At 33.6% G+C, this 16,954-nt stretch overlaps 2 protein-coding genes across 5 annotated transcripts; both read left to right on the forward strand.

Moving 5' to 3' along the window:
* The first annotated feature begins 129 nt into the window (after positions 1-129).
* Positions 130-5,834, forward strand: LOC106672424 (F-box/SPRY domain-containing protein 1). 2 transcript variants are annotated; one of them, XM_014403837.2, is made up of 3 exons: positions 134-1,527; positions 4,481-4,571; positions 4,653-5,834. In XM_014403837.2, exons 1-3 carry the CDS (start codon positions 847-849, stop codon positions 4,745-4,747), a joined length of 867 nt encoding a protein of 288 aa, XP_014259323.1. In that variant the 5' UTR covers positions 134-846; the 3' UTR covers positions 4,748-5,834. The 2 variants fall into 2 exon arrangements, with proteins under 2 accessions (XP_014259325.1, XP_014259323.1); XM_014403839.2 differs by lacking the exons at positions 4,481-4,571; positions 4,653-5,834 and adding an exon at positions 1,640-1,826 and having other exon boundaries at positions 130-1,527.
* Positions 4,685-14,043, forward strand: LOC112126109 (hydroxylysine kinase). Of its 3 annotated transcripts, none has more exons than XM_014403836.2 (8): positions 4,685-4,765; positions 11,816-11,959; positions 12,718-12,859; positions 12,922-13,008; positions 13,077-13,210; positions 13,269-13,443; positions 13,495-13,721; positions 13,786-14,043. In XM_014403836.2, exons 2-8 carry the CDS (start codon positions 11,822-11,824, stop codon positions 13,951-13,953), a joined length of 1,071 nt encoding a protein of 356 aa, XP_014259322.1. In that variant the 5' UTR covers positions 4,685-4,765; positions 11,816-11,821; the 3' UTR covers positions 13,954-14,043. The 3 variants fall into 3 exon arrangements, with proteins under 3 accessions (XP_014259322.1, XP_014259320.1, XP_014259321.1); XM_014403834.2 differs by lacking the exon at positions 4,685-4,765 and adding an exon at positions 6,046-7,956; XM_014403835.2 differs by lacking the exon at positions 4,685-4,765 and adding an exon at positions 8,031-8,473.
* Positions 14,044-16,954: the final 2,911 nt, after the last annotated feature.

The raw sequence follows: 16,954 nt of genomic DNA on the forward strand, positions 1-16,954 counted from the left end.
TCGGCAAAAGGTTGTTGGGTTAAAATTATCATTTAACACCAGCCAAAACACTACAAATAATCAAAAACCCATTCCCAGCTCTCCAATATCAACCACATTAGCGCAGATATAGTTTAGTTTAGGTATGTAGTATAGTGCGTCGTTTAAGCTATTCTATCCCCCCTTTCTGTGAATGTGACTACCGGTGAGTCTTAATTCATCAAAGAACTTGATTAGTCTCAGGGGTTGAAGTTCTTCTACGATTAGAATGTACATCCCAAAAACACCTCCAGTGAGCAAATGCACCATGGTTGGTTAGTAGGTGCGTTGGTGTCAGGTTCTTATACCATTCTTCTTGCCGATTCAGTCTTTAGTGTCCTGTTAGGATTCGCAGTTTTTTCCTGCTTCCTTTAAGGCATTTTATTACTTCTTTCCTTCCAAAATTTTCTAGGTCGTCCTTGGATTGTTTGTAGTCAATGAGTGAATTCCTCTATTTCCTAATTTTCTTTTGTGGTATAGCAGCCCCTTCCTTGCAATGGCGTCAGCTCTCTAGTTTCCCTCTACTCCTACTTGTTCTTGGAATCTGTAATGACCCAATTATACCAAGAAATGTTTCGATCCTCCAAAATAGTGGGGGGAGTCGTTGTAAAGCATGCAATGACCTCATTGCCAAGATTTGGTGGGGGTTTGTTTACGAGCCGATGGAGGCTTGCCCACTTCTAAGACTCGGTCGTCCGTCTGTGGCTCGTACTCCGTACGGCGTATCCTCCCGAAAAATGATAATTCGCAACTTAACCTCAAAAACAAATAAATGATCGTCGGGAATTAAAATCGACATCATGTAAACAGTGTGTTCTCCGTATTATAATGGAACTGCTCATAGAGACCGGTGGAAGGAAGTTGTGTAGTCCGTCGAAAAGCAAAAATTGTTGCAGGGAGAGAAAAGTTCCGAAACCGACGGGGAAAATGGTGGAAGAGATAGCGGCGACGCTCCCGGACTCGGCATTGGAAGTTATATTCTCGTACTTGGACCTCCATGACCTGAGAAACTGTTCTCTAGTGTGTAAGAAGTGGTATAGTTTTTTAAACGACGAAAACAACGACGTCTGGAGGCTGCACTGCGTCCGGAAATTGGCCGAGGAGGCCCTCAAGTCGGACCTGCTCTCCTCCGTCCCGACGTACAAGGCGAAGCTGCGCGCCTTCTACCACGCCTGGAACCCGAACGACTGCTCGAGGAACGTGTACATCAAACCGAACGGGTTCACACTCCACAGGAACCCGGTGGCCCAGAGCACAGACGCCTCCCGGGGGAAAATCGGCTTCCGCCACGGCCGCCACGCCTGGGAGGTGATCTGGGAAGGGCCGCTCGGCACGGTGGCCGTCATCGGCATAGCGACCAAAGAGGCTCCTCTCCAATGCCACGGCTACGTCCCGCTCTTGGGCTCAGACGACCAGAGCTGGGGATGGAACCTAGTCGACAACCACCTTCTCCACAACGGCGATTCCCAAGAAAACTACCCCCTTCTCAACAACGCCCCCAAATACCAGGTACGCTCCACCATCCCATCACCTCCCTGGACTCCTTCCTAATATTACATTACCATCAGTTTAATGACAATTGTTCACTATTACTTTCATATTTGAACCCTCTGGAAAGAAGGATGTGTTTAAGTTCATTATTCTGATGATCAACGTGAGATGATGAACATGTCTCAGAAGCATTTTGTCACCCCACCACTACAGAAGATGGCAAGCAAGGATGATTGAATTATGACCAAACTACCAATTCACCACCTCACACTCCTCAAGAAAATATCTCATATCTGATAAATGTTATTTATTTTTCATTTTTATGACAATATTCTTGACTTTTAAAAGTGTGTTCTCAAGATTTAGTCGTTTTATTCGTATTAAGATGGCTCCAGAATGCCGAGCAAAGGTTCATTGAATCCCGACTAGTGGGGATGGTTGCTTGGTTATTCGCCGACCAACGTTTCGCTAATTGTCAGTTTCCTTGTCCACTTCAAAGTGTATAAATATTTGTGAAGTAGCCGAATTCAAAGCATCCACACATTGGGGAACCAACTGTACTGTACGGATATCGACTGTAATCACCAATCAACACTAACATTTATTTCAATTAATTATTCTTTCCATCCAAGCCTTGGTTGAGATGAAAAAGTTAGGCCACGAGCGGGATTCGAACCCATGACCTTTGGCTCAATACGCTGCTGTTCTGACCACTTGAGCATTGTGTCTTCAATACTCTCACTCGTGATTCCCTCGGGTAGAGCAGCAGCATATTGAACTGAAGTTCACTAATTTCGTGGTCCGCTTGACCAATTAAATCATTACAATTAATTAAGGTTTTTAGTTGAGATGAAAAAAGTTAATGGCACGAGAGGGATTCAAACCCACGACCTTCGGCTAGATACACCGCTGCTCTACCACTTGAGATGGGGAGTTGATGTCTGAGTGGATCGAGGTCACGATAGCTCAGGTGGTAGAGCAGCGGCATATCTAGCCAAAGGTCGTGGGTTCGAATCCCCCTCGTGCCATTAACTTTTTTCATCTCAACTAAAAACCTTAATTAATTGTATTGAACTGAAGGTCGTGGGTTCGAATCCAGCTTGTGACTAACTTTTTCATCTCAACCAAGACCTTAGATAAAAAGGATAATTAATATGGTTAATTATTTTAATCATTTATTCTTTTTATCTAAGGTCTTGGTTGAGATGAAAAAGTTAGTGTCACAAATGGTTTTCGAACCTATGATCTTCAGCTGCTATTTATTTTTCAATAATAAAAGATTCCTAACTAATGTAGATGTATTAATGATAGAACATCATAGCATTGTTTCTGTTGGTTAGGAATGGATTGGCCCAACATAACGATATTGGAGTTCCTTGATTTTTACCAAGCTGAACCAATAATTTCGCACGCTTCTCTTTCAAATCACAAAAATCAAATCGAGGCTTTCGATGCGTGGAAACAGACTAAAAATAAGATGGGGCAACAGAAACTGAGTTTACAGTAACCACAGCTGCAGCAATGATGGTTTCACTGTTGTCCAACATGATTGGTAGTAACTTGAGGACTCACATGGTACTTGGTGAATATTCGCTGTTTCTGCATAAACTGGGTGGTTTTACAAACCCTGCATAATATGTGTATACATAAGCACACTATTTGGTGCATGCAAGAAGAGCATCTTGAGACTTGACAAATGTTCAGCGGCAATTGGCATTCGGAAATCCAAGGCAAAAAGCATACTTATTTTGCTGTTAACTGTGAATTTGGTTATTACGATACAGTATGGTGACCTAGAACTAAAATATTTTTCTATATATTACATATATTTTTATATATAAGTGGGTGATTCCAAAAGAATAGTTAGATAAAATTTTAAAGGTTGAGAAAACGTTTTCATTATAGTTATCATAAATGTTGACAAAGTTTGAACCAAAGAAGATACCTGGTAGTCCAAGACAAAAGGCAACTATCTTAATTTTTGCTATAATAAATCTGGCTTATGATGAAATTTGACGTCAAGTTTAATGTACATTTTGTAACTACCAGGTACAAATTCATGCAGTTTTATTTGTTTTAATACTGTTAATCAACCTTTCTATTTACATAGCAGGATTAGGGGTTTACATCCTATAATACCTAGAGGATAATTTGTCAAGTTCTTTTTGAACCACTTTTGGGCAATGTGCTCACTTATTGTTTCATCACGGAATGCAATGCACATTTTACAAGCTGCCTCCGGCCCCCCTATCACCAAGCTAAAATCATACCATAAGCAGTCTACAAATTATGGGTTTGAAGCCATGAAAAAGAAAATATATTCTAATTGACAGTGGACAGTTCGACACTTTTCTTTCTGACTGACGCGTTATCCTGTGGAATTACAAGATGTAAACACCTAATCCTCCTATGGATATGGAAATGTTGTTTAACAGTAATAATAATGAAGTATTTTATTTTTCAGTTTTACACAGAATTGATAAACAAATGCATATAAACTATACAGATCATGATTGAGGTCATTCTACTGAACTGACTAACAGTATTAAAACAACAACAAATTAAAAATCCACGATCTTTTCTGGTTAACTGATATTTATAAACAAAACAACATGTGTAGTGTAAAAGTTAAAAACAGAACAGTCAACTGAGATGCTTGCACATTTCAGTTCATGTTCCAATTTGAGATGAATGACTCAATTTAAATAGAAGTCTCAATTTGAATGACAAAAGTTTCAGTTCTGGTTCAAAATTTAGTTGATCAACTAAAAATTTCATCGACTCTGTTGAACAGGAAGTTCTCATGATCGATTTTCATTCAACTTTAGTTGATCAACAAAAGTTGAATCATGAGAACACGCGTTTTTAAATTGGCCTGACTTTTTCAACTTGTGTATTCCCAATAAACATTCATGTGTTGGCACATATCGTGAATACTTTACTGTGTATAACTTTAGGTTTCAATTTATAGGTTGGTGAGAGGATACGAGTGATCTTAGACTGTGATGACAACACTTTATCATTTGAAAAAAATTATGAATTCCTAGGTGTTGCTTTTCGAGGTAACCTGCTTAAGACTTTATTTTTTGTATTTTAAAAATGATTATTGGTTTTCTAACATTTCTTTTTTTTTTTTATTTAAGGGCTCCCTGATAGAAAATTATATCCATCGGTCTCAGCAGTATACGGAAATACGGAGGTATCGATGGTGTACCTTGGTCCTCCTTTGGACGGGTAACAGTGGACAGATAGTGAAGTTAGTGACATCAAATTAACTTAATTGATGCTTTAATTATTTTTTTTACATTTAAAATGTCTTGGTAAGTGGGCAAAACTAAACCAGTTATGTAAAATTTTGTCCAAGGATGTGGAAAAGTGCATTTTAGGATCAGTTATAAAATATAAGGACAACTAATGATATTTGTAAATAGGAAGCAGTGGCAGATTTATAATTCTATTTTATTTTAATTTTTTATCGTGAATTCGTTTGTCTTAGGCGAATAGAGACAAGTGAAAGTTCAACATACTGGTTTAATCATGTTAATTATTTAATTATAAAAGTTTTTGGCTTTGAACAGCACTGATTAAATAGACCAAACTTCTTTTCATTCGAGCTTGTTGAGATTCATCGATTTAAAATTAAAATTACATTTTACTATTGAGACTAATCGTACTATGTCTATTGTGTAGGGTTCTATTCCGATCATTATTCTTCACCACTAGTCTTCCTCAATTAGGGTTACTGTTAATTAGGTGTTTTAACTACATGTGGTTTTATGTAGTGCATTGTACAACCCTTTTGAAGAATGTTCTCCATAGTGTGATCTACCATTGAGATAAAATTTAATTAGTTTAATTACTGAAATTTGTAGGGAATCTCTAGTCATAAATAAGCATCAGGTGATTTAAAAAAAAAAATGTTGTTTTTAATATTTATGTCTTGTCATTTGATTTGCTGTAAGTGTAGTCCTTGTTTTATTTCTATTTTTAAAGGAGACACTGCAATTAAACGGCTCTGATTGGGAGTATGTTGAAAATTCAAACTTGTACTAAGTGCAATATGTGACAATTCTTTTGTGTTCATTAGAGAATAATAAATTTTTAAAGTTTTTTTAAATTAAATAATTTTTTATTTTATATTAAAAAGAATATTGCCTGTATTTCGCAAGTTCAGTTATTAGTATATAAATTAGCATTGGATTGCGATAGATCTTTTAATTTGATCCTCCAAATATATGCTGACTTGAAGCGGGGTTCAGCTAAACTTGTGGATGTTCTTATACAGTGCTTTTATTATTGGGTTGTCCGGAAAATAATGCAGGATTTTGGTATTAAACAAAAAAAAAGAAACTAGTTACTTTAAAGCAATGTTCTTTAATCAAAATAATTTNAACAATATCATTTGGAAGAGGATTAATAAGTGTTGACATTCATACAAATGAGTAATCCTGTAAACGTAAACAGAATATTTTATATAGATTTTTTTAAATGAAAACTTAAAATCCTGCATTATTTTCCGGACAACCCAATATTTTAGTGCTATTTATATTTCTTCTGGTCAGATGGTCAGATTGTTAGTCATATTTAACAATTTTAAAGAACTGGTTTACAAGGTTTTTTTTATTTAAAAAAAAAGGGCATCTACGTTGATAAACTTCACTCATCAGTCAACTGCAAATTTGTTCATATTCAATTTACATTTCAAGAAACATTTTATCTTTGCAATTCCACCAGTTTTATTGAATGTAATTTAGTTTTATATCATTCAAATTAATTACTTAAAGAGCACCATTGGCAAGAGATATGTTATCAACATACTTAGTAGATAAATTGATTAAAACTTTTGACATTACAGTACGCACATACACATTTTCACTTCTAGTAATAAAAAAACATTAAGTTTAATTTTAAACAAACATTTTCAATTTATTTTTGCATATTAACATTATAATTTGATTAATCATAAAAATAAATTGTGAAAATGTCAACCCTCCGGAAGGTGCCCTCTATTTCAAACATACGAATGCGCAATTTATCTGGTGGATAAAACACCATACAGGTCAATAAAAGCAAAATCATCCATTATTATTTTTGTTGAAAATTATTTTCTTCCAAAATTATTTTCTTTGAACATATTTATTATTTTAAAGAAAGAGACCATTTTTTAACATATAAACATTGCTAATATTAAAGTGTCAATATGAAACTTTTTATTTTTTTTAAATGCTCAGTTTTTTAAAATCACTGGCACTAGAATGTTCCCTCAGTCTAATTGAGTTTTTATAACAGTATTGAAAAATTAAATCTAAGAAAAATGGACAAAAATAATACAATAGCAAACAAATATAGAAATAATATTAAAAAAAGTGGTACACAATAATATTACAAAAATTAGGGAAAGTAGGTTAAGATGTCACAAAGTACCTACCCATCCCCCCACCAAGGTTTCTTATTATAGACATTTTTTGACAACAATCATCACATACATTGTTAGAGTGCTAAAAGCACAATTTTGAACACAAAATTTACTGGAATATTGAGTGAAGCGTGTCTTTTTCATTGCCAAGCAAAGCTTCCGAATTTTCGTTTTTTTCCAGCTTTTTTTTCCCTGCAACCCAATATATTTTCACGTATTGACTACACTGATCTTTTTCACTAACCGACTCCCAGACACCTGCTACAACAGAGCACTCTTCCAAGTGGTCATAGCCCATTTCACTTTGGCATATGGGGGAATCTGCAACTGAATAGATGTTTATTGAGGTAGTCGTGCCCCATAGTTGCCCAGAAGCATGCAACTGCCATATCCCTTCTTAGGTAAGATGGTAAGCTATTATTCCTCAGACTTTCCCTTCTCTTTCCTTCCGCCGCTGAAAGCAACTTACCTGACCTTTCAATTTAAGTGTATTCGCAAAGTTCTTCTAGCTGAATGGAACATTAACCCAATCTCTGGCTGGTCTTTTTGCGAGCCTTCTCGAGCTAAAGCTTCCTACCTCTAGTTTCCGTGCTAGGCTAATCCACAGTAGCTGGCAGAAACACTATTTCTTTTTCATCTGACTCGGCTTTTTTAATCAGTGAGAGACAATTGATGACATCAGGGTCCTACAGTTAGAATCCCCATTTAATATAGAAATTGCTGCTTGAGAATCAACTAGGATCATTAATTTATTTTCAGCTCGGTTGTTAATCAAAATGAGGGCAAGATAAATGGCCCTGATCTCCCCATCAAAGTTGGTTGCAAACTCTACCCACTGGCTCTGAAATCTTGCCGATGTGGGAATAAACCCTGGCTTTTGCATTTCTATTTGCTGTTGTATAAACATGCGTCCAAGGGGGGGGGGAAGGATATCTGGCAGCGATTGTTTCCAATGTCAGTGCTTTTAACTCCCATATTGGCATTGTGGCCTTGTTTACTTTGGAAATCAACCCTAGCATCACTTCACTCTGGTAGGTTTTTTTTTTTTTTATTTTTTATTTTTTTTATTTTTTTTTTTTTTTTTTTTTTTTGTGGGGGGGGGCAGAAAAACGACTCTATTCTCCATCTCCAGCCCATTGCTGATCATAATTTCTACAGCCCTGTCTAAGATGCTTATTTAGTCTTTTGCGTGGCATAACAATAATTAATTTCCCAATAATCGATTTCTAGTCTTTTTAATCTTTCCAGATTGCTCTGTGCCCAAGGCTGCTATAGGGGTTGAACGTGGCCCACCGGTGATTATGCGTAATGCTTTATTTTGTTCTTTATCTATGTGCTTTGTTGTCACATTCAGTATAGTAATTAGCAATTCCCCACCACTCTCTAGGGTTGGGCAGACATAAGTTGTATAAGCCATGCTACCTCTTATGAACACCCCCATTTTTTCCCACTTAATCTGTTGAGCATTCAGATTCTTTTCTCTCCTTTTGTTGCTAAATATTGAGTGTGTTTAGTCCAACTTAAATTCATGTCCAGTAGTATGCCAAGGTAAGTGGTTTTCAGAGACTTGATGGTTTGTGTTTGTCTACACATGTAGTTGTTCAAGGGCAGCATTTATGCTTGATGCTAATGCAGGAATATGACTTGAATTGGCCCAAAAAACAAGATTGTCCACAAGCAAAAGAGCAGCAACTCCAGGAAAAAACTGAATAGTCTGCAACACGTCATCTATCATTATATCGAATAGGATTGAGAGTACAGCCCTTGTGGCAGATCTTGTTTGGCTTGTTTATAGGGGGACGTACCGTTTTAAAATGTAACCCAGATCTAGCGCTACAAGAAAAAGAAGCCACCCTCCTGTATAAGCATCCACTTTGTCCTCATTTTGACAGCTCCTCCAAGAGTTTGACCCCTCCAAACTTAATCAAAGCAAGGTCTTTCTCAAGAAGCTGCAATCTCCCCAAAGTCAACTGCTCGAACAGCTTGGAAAATATGCTCATCAGAGTAGTTGGTCTAAAATGTTCTGGCGCATCAAGTGGTTTGCTTTGTGGAATGGGAATACCTTGTCCATCCAATTTGGAAATAAAATCGTGGGCCCACACGCCATCTTTTTTAAAATCACGGCTACCAAGGGATGTCCTAAGACCAGAATGCTTGGTAGATATAATGCTTCCCTCCAACTTAGCTGTTTTCTTTTTTAAACTTCTGTCCTGATCCCGATCTTTCTGCGGCCTTCCTTACTCAGTCCCTTTCTTGACCTTCTGTTTTTGAAGGCTGTCATTCCGGAATGGAGTAAACCTCTTCATTTGTCCTTGTGGTACTGCTTCCAAGGCGCATTTGAGAAAAGCTGTACTTTTTGATCTTAAGGCTAAATTTTATCATTCCAGATTCTTTTTTACAGTTAATGTCAACTAGTGTGTGTAGAGCGGTTTTCTATTCCTAATTATTTCATACAGTACATTTTGAAAAAATTGCCTCATATTTTCTCTTTGACTAGTAACATACCTACTTTTTGATAAACCAAAAAAAAAAAATTTTTTTATTAGCACTTTCTCTTGTAATATTTTTTCTTTTATAACTTTGGTATATTTTTTGCCATTAAATAAATAAAATATTGTTGAATTCTTGACTGAAGGTAAGGCATTAGTTGGAAAAAAGCTTCAACAATGAAATATATATATAATTTTTATGTATAAAATGAACCTCCAAGAGAACTAAAGCATTCTTACTTAGAAAAATCGCAAAAACCTTTTCAATTTATGAAAAAATTATTAAAAAATAAATCCCAACTATGTTTTTACCGGTGGAACCGCTTGGCACCAGGGGAAGGAACATGTCCCTGGGACCGCTGTTTTTTTTAAAAAATTGCTGGATTAGGAGCCGAGGAAATAAGAAAGGTTAAAAGCTTTGCTCATTTGAACACTAAGAATACTAAAACACTAATCTCATTTTGGTCTGGGGTTAGGTACGTAGTGAGGGGGTTCCATGGCACTTGAGGTGTGAAAACTATTTAATTTTTATATCTCTTTCTATTTATTTTTTTTAAACTAGTTTTATAGCTCTTGTGATAGCAGGTTCTAAGACATTGGTTGCATTTACATTTGTTTTTAATTATTCAACATTGAACCTGAAATAGTCAATAATAAAATATTTGTCAATAGTAAATTACACAAACTTTACAATTCTAACTGACAATTTCACAATTTTAGTAAATGTTATTTATGACAGATTTTATTTATTAAATGAACCGTTTGGCATTGTTTTACTGTGAAACTTTATTTTCCAGATGTCACAACTGTTTTCATAAAACAAAATTTTATTAACATGTTCAAATAAAATTGCTATTCTTGTTTTAAAATTAAAATATGTAAATGAATCGAGTATAGAAAACACTTTATATTTGGACCTCTACTGGTTGGCCTTCATTTTTTTGTTTGTTGGGTTAACAAGGCAATATTTTTTTACTTGTATATTTTGTGTTTTGTCTCAGTAAATTTGAGTGATTTACATGCACAGCTCTCTGCATTCCAATTGTTGACTATTTGTTATTGCACTGTGTACAGAATTAGTGCTAAGTTATAATCATTACACTTATAAGTATCCAGGTACAAAGAAAAATTGTAAATAACGTACATAAATATAAATATGTATATATTTTGATAAAACCTTTAAGCCCAATTTGTTTTTATTTAAACTGTAAATGTTATTTATATTATTATGTAATTATATATATACTTAGATTCCTCAGAAGGAACTATTTCTAGTCATGTGTGTATAATGAAAGAATTTCACCTTGAGTGGTTGATCAAAATGGTTGGCTGTTTGTAATTTGCATATCGGTGGGTAAAACAATGAATTAGAATATTTGTGACTGATCTACTCACTGAGCAAAATGGACATCAAAGAACATCCATTTTGTATTTATTTGGTTGTTTAAACCTAAATATTTTAATCACTAATATTTGTAATGTAATTATTTTAAAAACAAACAAAAACTTTTTTTAATAAGGCAATTTTTTAAGTTTTTTTTTTTTTAATTTATTAAACAATGAATTCAATCATTGTACCTGATTAACATTTCTGTGTGAAAACAGGTCTTTGTTTTCTATTTATTTTTGATTACCTGCTCAAAAACCCTGTTCCTGATGATTATTGTGCATTTAGTTTAATTGTCTTAATATGTTCTGTGATATATTTATGTTATAAAAAAATTTAACATAAATGATTTTTTTTTCTCTGAGTCATTATAGTTTCCTTTCCAAATCCAAACATCATATTCAGCCAAAAAGAAGAAACTTTTTCTTAATGATAAGTATTAAGCATCACTATGTATAACGAGAACTAAAGTGATAGTACATACCAATCAGACTGTATCTTGTGTGCCTATCATCAGATTCAATGGTGCAAATTCCGTCCAGAAATAAAAATTTAAAGGAATTAATATTTGACAAACAAAAGTAAATAAAATTGATTTATTGACACTAGAGGCTTTTGGGCTTTTGAGAACAAATTTTTTTTAATTGAAATGTTTTAATTCACTTAACACTTATATTAAAAATCAGTTTGATAAAGTTTAATTTTTACATTCTTCTATTTACTGTGCAAATCATAAAAATGCCTTGTTCATTGCAAGAAAAAGTTATCACTTTTTGCTGTGACATCATTTTTATAAAATGATATCCTTGTGATAGTTGTGCCCAATTGAAAGACATTAAGAGTTTGTAATCTCAATCATGTGACAGGATGGGTTAAAATCAAGTTAGTAAGGGGATAGGACGGGGGGGCATTTATTGGCTCTACAAACAAAATTCATTTGTCGAGAGATAATTCGACATACTGTGATAAAGAGTTACAGGTTTTGTATATTCTGAAGTGGGTATTTGTCATTAGTTCAACATGTCTGATTCGGAAAATATGGTGAGTCCCACTCTTACCCAGGAGCAAGTTTTTTCTTTGATGGAACAACAGTATGGCCTGAATGTGAAGAGCTGTGTGCAGCTGGATGGATATGATGACAAGAACTACAGGATTCAGGTAAAGTTAAGCCACACTTAGTATTAGATTTTAATTTAATTTCAATTAATTAAGGTTTCGGTTGAGATAAGAAGTCAGTGTCACAAGTGAGATTCAAACCCACGACCTTTAGCTAAATATGCCGCTGCTCTACCACTTGAGCTATAGTGACTTCGATGTACTCGGACACCAACATCCCACCTCAACCCCACCTTTTGAATTTTGAAAAAAGGAGGGAAAATTCGAAAGGTCGGGTTGAGATGGGAGGTTGGTGTCCAAGTGGATCGAAGTCACGATAGCTCAAGTGGTAGAGCAGCGGTGTATTTAGCCGAAGGCCGTGGGTTCGAATCCCGCTTGTAACACTGACTTTTTATCTATAACCAAAACCTTAAATAATAGAAAAGAATTTATTTTAAGCAGACCACGAAACCTAATGAAATTTTAATTTAAATTAAGTAAATTTTAAGTTGCTTTCAGTTTTATCCTCCTGTATGGAAGGAATTGATTTTAGTTGAAATTTATTTTTTCCCTTATTTATAATTTTTATGTAGTGTGGTTTTTGTAATTTTCTAAAATAAAAAATACTGTTTTTTACTACTTTTATCGTACATCCATAGAGATGCCATTTTTGTTGCTTGATTTAATTTAAAATAAAAAGTGAAAATAATTAAATACAAAAAGGCACACAAGAATAAACAGATTAACAGTGACAAAACTAATAGAAATTAAATAGCTACTGTCTGAATGGATTAGTTTTTCAGTTTTACACCATTTTCTAGGTAGATGATGATTTGGATTCAAGCAAGAATCTCTTCATTGAAAAACTGCATCCACACGGTTATGTTTTGAAAATTCTCAATTCCCTCGATAGCCAAAACAAACTTATGATAGAGGGCCAGAATGGAATGATGTTCCATTTAGGTATGTATTTGAAATTAAAATCAATTGTTGTTTTGTTCTTTTTTCTAAACTTTTAATTCCAGTCAGTAACGATTTCCGTGTTCCAACACCCGAAAAGAACGTATCAGGTGAATTTTACTCCTTTCACACTTTTGGAGATGGTAAATCTGGTCAGTCGATACATTAAATATAATTAAATCAGTTCTGTTTTGATATCACAGTTAAAATTAAATTATAGGAGATGCTGGTACAGTTCATATAGTTAGACTTTTGAAGTATCAAATTGGGACAAAACTCAACGATGTCAATCCATGCCATGAGATTTACTTTAATGTTGGGGTTTTAACAGCAAAGATCGACACCTGCCTTTCTGTAGGTTTTTATCTCTTGCTTTACTTTCCATTTCATTATTGTTCATTATTTCTTTTAGACCTTTCACCACCCAGGTTTTGAAAATCTAAATTCAAACTGGGCATTGTACAATGCACCGATGATAATGAAGCATATCAACGTGGTTACAGATTCAAAAAGGAGGCAGATAGTAGAACAACATATTACAGATTTTAAAAATGATGTCCTGGCAGCAATGCCTCAATTGGAAAAAGGTAATTCAGTTACTTTATTATCCTACAAGATGGTCAATTAAAGTTCTTTAGGTATTATACATGGAGACATCAACGAACACAATATACTAGTAGAAGGAACTGAAATAAGTGCTTTACTTGACTTTGGTGATGCAAATTGTGCACCGTACCTTTTTGAAGCAGCCATAGCAATTTGTTATATTTTGGTGCACAGTAGCGACATATCTTACGGTAAATCATTTCTCAGCGGTTACAACAGGTTCAGAGTGATGCCTGAATTGGAAAAAAAAATACTCAGAGTATGTTATCTTTTGTTATAAAATCAATTGCTCTTAGAAAACTTGTGTATGTTTTAATTTCTAGACTTGTGTATGTACAAGATTGTGCCAAAGTCTAGTGCTTGGAGCTTATTCTGGCCTGAAGGACCCAACAAACAAATACATACTGTCATCACAAAAAACTGGTTGGCCAATTCTTGAAAAGCTGTCTGCTATTAGCAATGAAGAATTAATTAACTTGTGGAACCAATGATGATGTAACTTTCAACTAAATATATATTAAATTCACTAATTTCTTGGTCTGCTTGACCAATTAATATATTACAATTAATTAAGGTTTTTAGTTGAGATAAAAAAGTCAATGGCACGAGCGGGATTCGAACCCACGATCTTCAGCTAGATACGCCGCTGCACTACCACTTGAGCTATTGTGACCTCAATCCACTCCAACACNTATATTCTTTTCTTATTATATTGTTTAATAAAAATATTGTTCAATATATAAATAATGCTTTTTCATGTTCTGGGATGCCGGGAGAAATGACACTTGTCTTCCTCTTAGAATCTTATACTCTAATTACTATTGTTGTACCTGTACTTTAGTGCGACCATTTGTGTCCAAATTATCCTGTGGTTGAAAATGTACTAAGACATCATTAACAGTGATCTATCAGCCTAATTGTCTAACTAGGAAGGCCTCAACCTTAAATTGCGAGATCACAAAAGATGTCATTATATGGCCTGTATCTTCTCTATCTCCAGATTCTTGATATTCAGAGTGAGTTTAACTTCTGTCACCTTATATTTTTTTTATTGGGCGTTTTTGGAAAATTTCCAGCCACAAAGGCAAACTTAAAGAAATTAACATTTGATAAACAAACATAAATAGAAATGGAATTGTGTTACGATTGACACTTCTGAATAATCCCCAAAAAGATTGAAATTTTTAATACATAGTTAATACTTATCTTAAAAAGCATCACGCTAAAGTTTAGTTTTTACATTGTTTGACTTTTAATGAAAATTGTAAAAAAAGTCTCACGCATTACAATTTTTCATTTAAAAGCATGAGCTTTAATCTATGATAGTCCATTTCCCTCAGTGTTCTTATTTGTTCAGCCATTGTTTCTGCGGTTCTTTATGATGAACAGTGTGTGTATATTTTTATGTTTTTTATACTCCAGACTAATCAGTTTTGGGTCATTTTACCCATTTGAACTGCAATCAAATGAATAAATGAAATTTTGTCTTTAACCATCATTTTGGTCTACTTATCTTCGCTGAGTCTGTCAGATGCGTTTTTGCCATCTTCACTGTTGGTATGGGTGATTTTTGTGAAGAATGACAGACCAATCCAAACAGATTTTGACAAACCAAAATAATCAATAATAACCAAATTTCAAAAAGAAAATGTTTAAGTATGTGTTTTGTACAATTTCAATTATTATTTGAAATTAAAAATTACCAATATAATTTATACTGCAGTTTTAAAAATATTATATAATAACTTCAATAAAGAGGTGACAGGAAAAGAAATTAAGCTTGTAAAATCTTTATTAATAACCATAAAACTACAAATAAAACAAGACCACAAATATTTTAAAAACCATTTAAAAAAAGAAAGGATTTTCCCATTAGAATTAATAGAAGTTTGTATAATATAAACAGCAAAACAGGTTTGCTGAAACCAAGATGAATAAAATATAATAAAAGCACGCAAAACTTAGAATTGCGGTGGCTACAACAGGTGTTTTTACATTTTAAAAATTCAATAGAGATAAATGCTAATTTATTTTTCTCTTATTACTTATATTTTGACTATTCCAATATACAGATTCTAACATATAACCCACTACAAACTCTAAGTACAAAAACAGAAGAAAAAACAGTCCTTAACATGTCTTTTTTTTATTACATTTTATTGAAAATTTCCTAATAGTAACATAACCGTGCATTCAATATTGAATGAAACGAATCAGATGTGTAGTTTTAAATCACTCAAAATCTCAATTTAAACAAAGAAAAATTATAATTTTGATATGTTAGAAAACATTATATTTAAGTAAAACTTGCAGAACAGATTATTTGAGATTTTCAGTCTGTGAAAGACTTCATAATCTGAAGAAATTTTAATGTTGATGGTTTTAAGAGAATTAAAACAACATTTCACTAGCCTTTTTCATACTTTCCTTTTAAAAGAAGTTATGTCAAACAGAAGAGATACGCTTGGTGTATACAATAAATTATATCACTTGAACCAATAGAATTTACATTATATAAAATCGGCTACAATTTTGGACAGAATATCGCTATTACAAGACTAGATTATAGTACTCATTATTTTCTCTCACATCAAACAGAGATCATTTAACAAATAAGCTGAATAAAGGCATGAGCAAAGAACACAATATTAAATTGTATTTATTTTAACCCAAAATAATCATTTGAAATAACTCCATTACCATCCAATGTTAACACTTTCAAACACTGGCATTAATCAAATTATTAAAAAAAAAAAAAAAAAAAAAAAAAAGAGTAAATACTGATCGATGTTATGGCAGTGGTTCCACCTTCAAGACACAGAAACGAAGATGGAAGTTTGGTAACAATGAGCTGGTGAAAAAACTGCCAAACTTTGTAATAGAAATGTATACTTGTAAAATAATGAAAAATACGCCTGTAAATATTTATTAAAATTACCAAATCACAGAATAGTTATCTACATAAGAAATAACTATTTTATTAATAATTGAAGTTAAGCTTCCTATTCAGTATTTAGGAAAAATCTAGACAAGGCACCTTAAAAATACAGCAAATTTAAAAATAGTTTGTCCTTTTCAATTTTTGAAATTGTCTTCCTACCTGTTAAAAGTTTTATTATTATTATATTTTACTTGTGCCTACGTTACTAAAAGAGCTATTCTCCTACTTTTATACATAAATGGACTCGTTATATACATTGTATCCAATGTGCTATTTAGATTACATCCCAAGAAGTCTACTTATTTTAAACATACTTGTTAAATTTTATTACTCAAATACAAATTAATTGTTTTTTTAATCATGCAAAATTGCCTTTATGTGCAACAGCTATTTGTGATTGCAGTTAAGAAGCTAATTTCAAAAAGTTTCGCTAAAATCCAACCTTTAAACTAAAAAGTTTTGCTTTCTTTTGCAAATGTATATCACGTTTGGGTAAAATGCTGTGTCGTTTGAGTGAACATTAAATCCAGGACCTACCAGACATGACCATC

The sequence above is a fragment of the Cimex lectularius genome, unplaced genomic scaffold (assembly GCF_000648675.2).
Source record: "Cimex lectularius strain Harlan isolate CLEC.00 unplaced genomic scaffold, Clec_2.1 scaffold335, whole genome shotgun sequence".
Lineage (NCBI taxonomy): Eukaryota > Metazoa > Arthropoda > Insecta > Hemiptera > Cimicidae > Cimex > Cimex lectularius.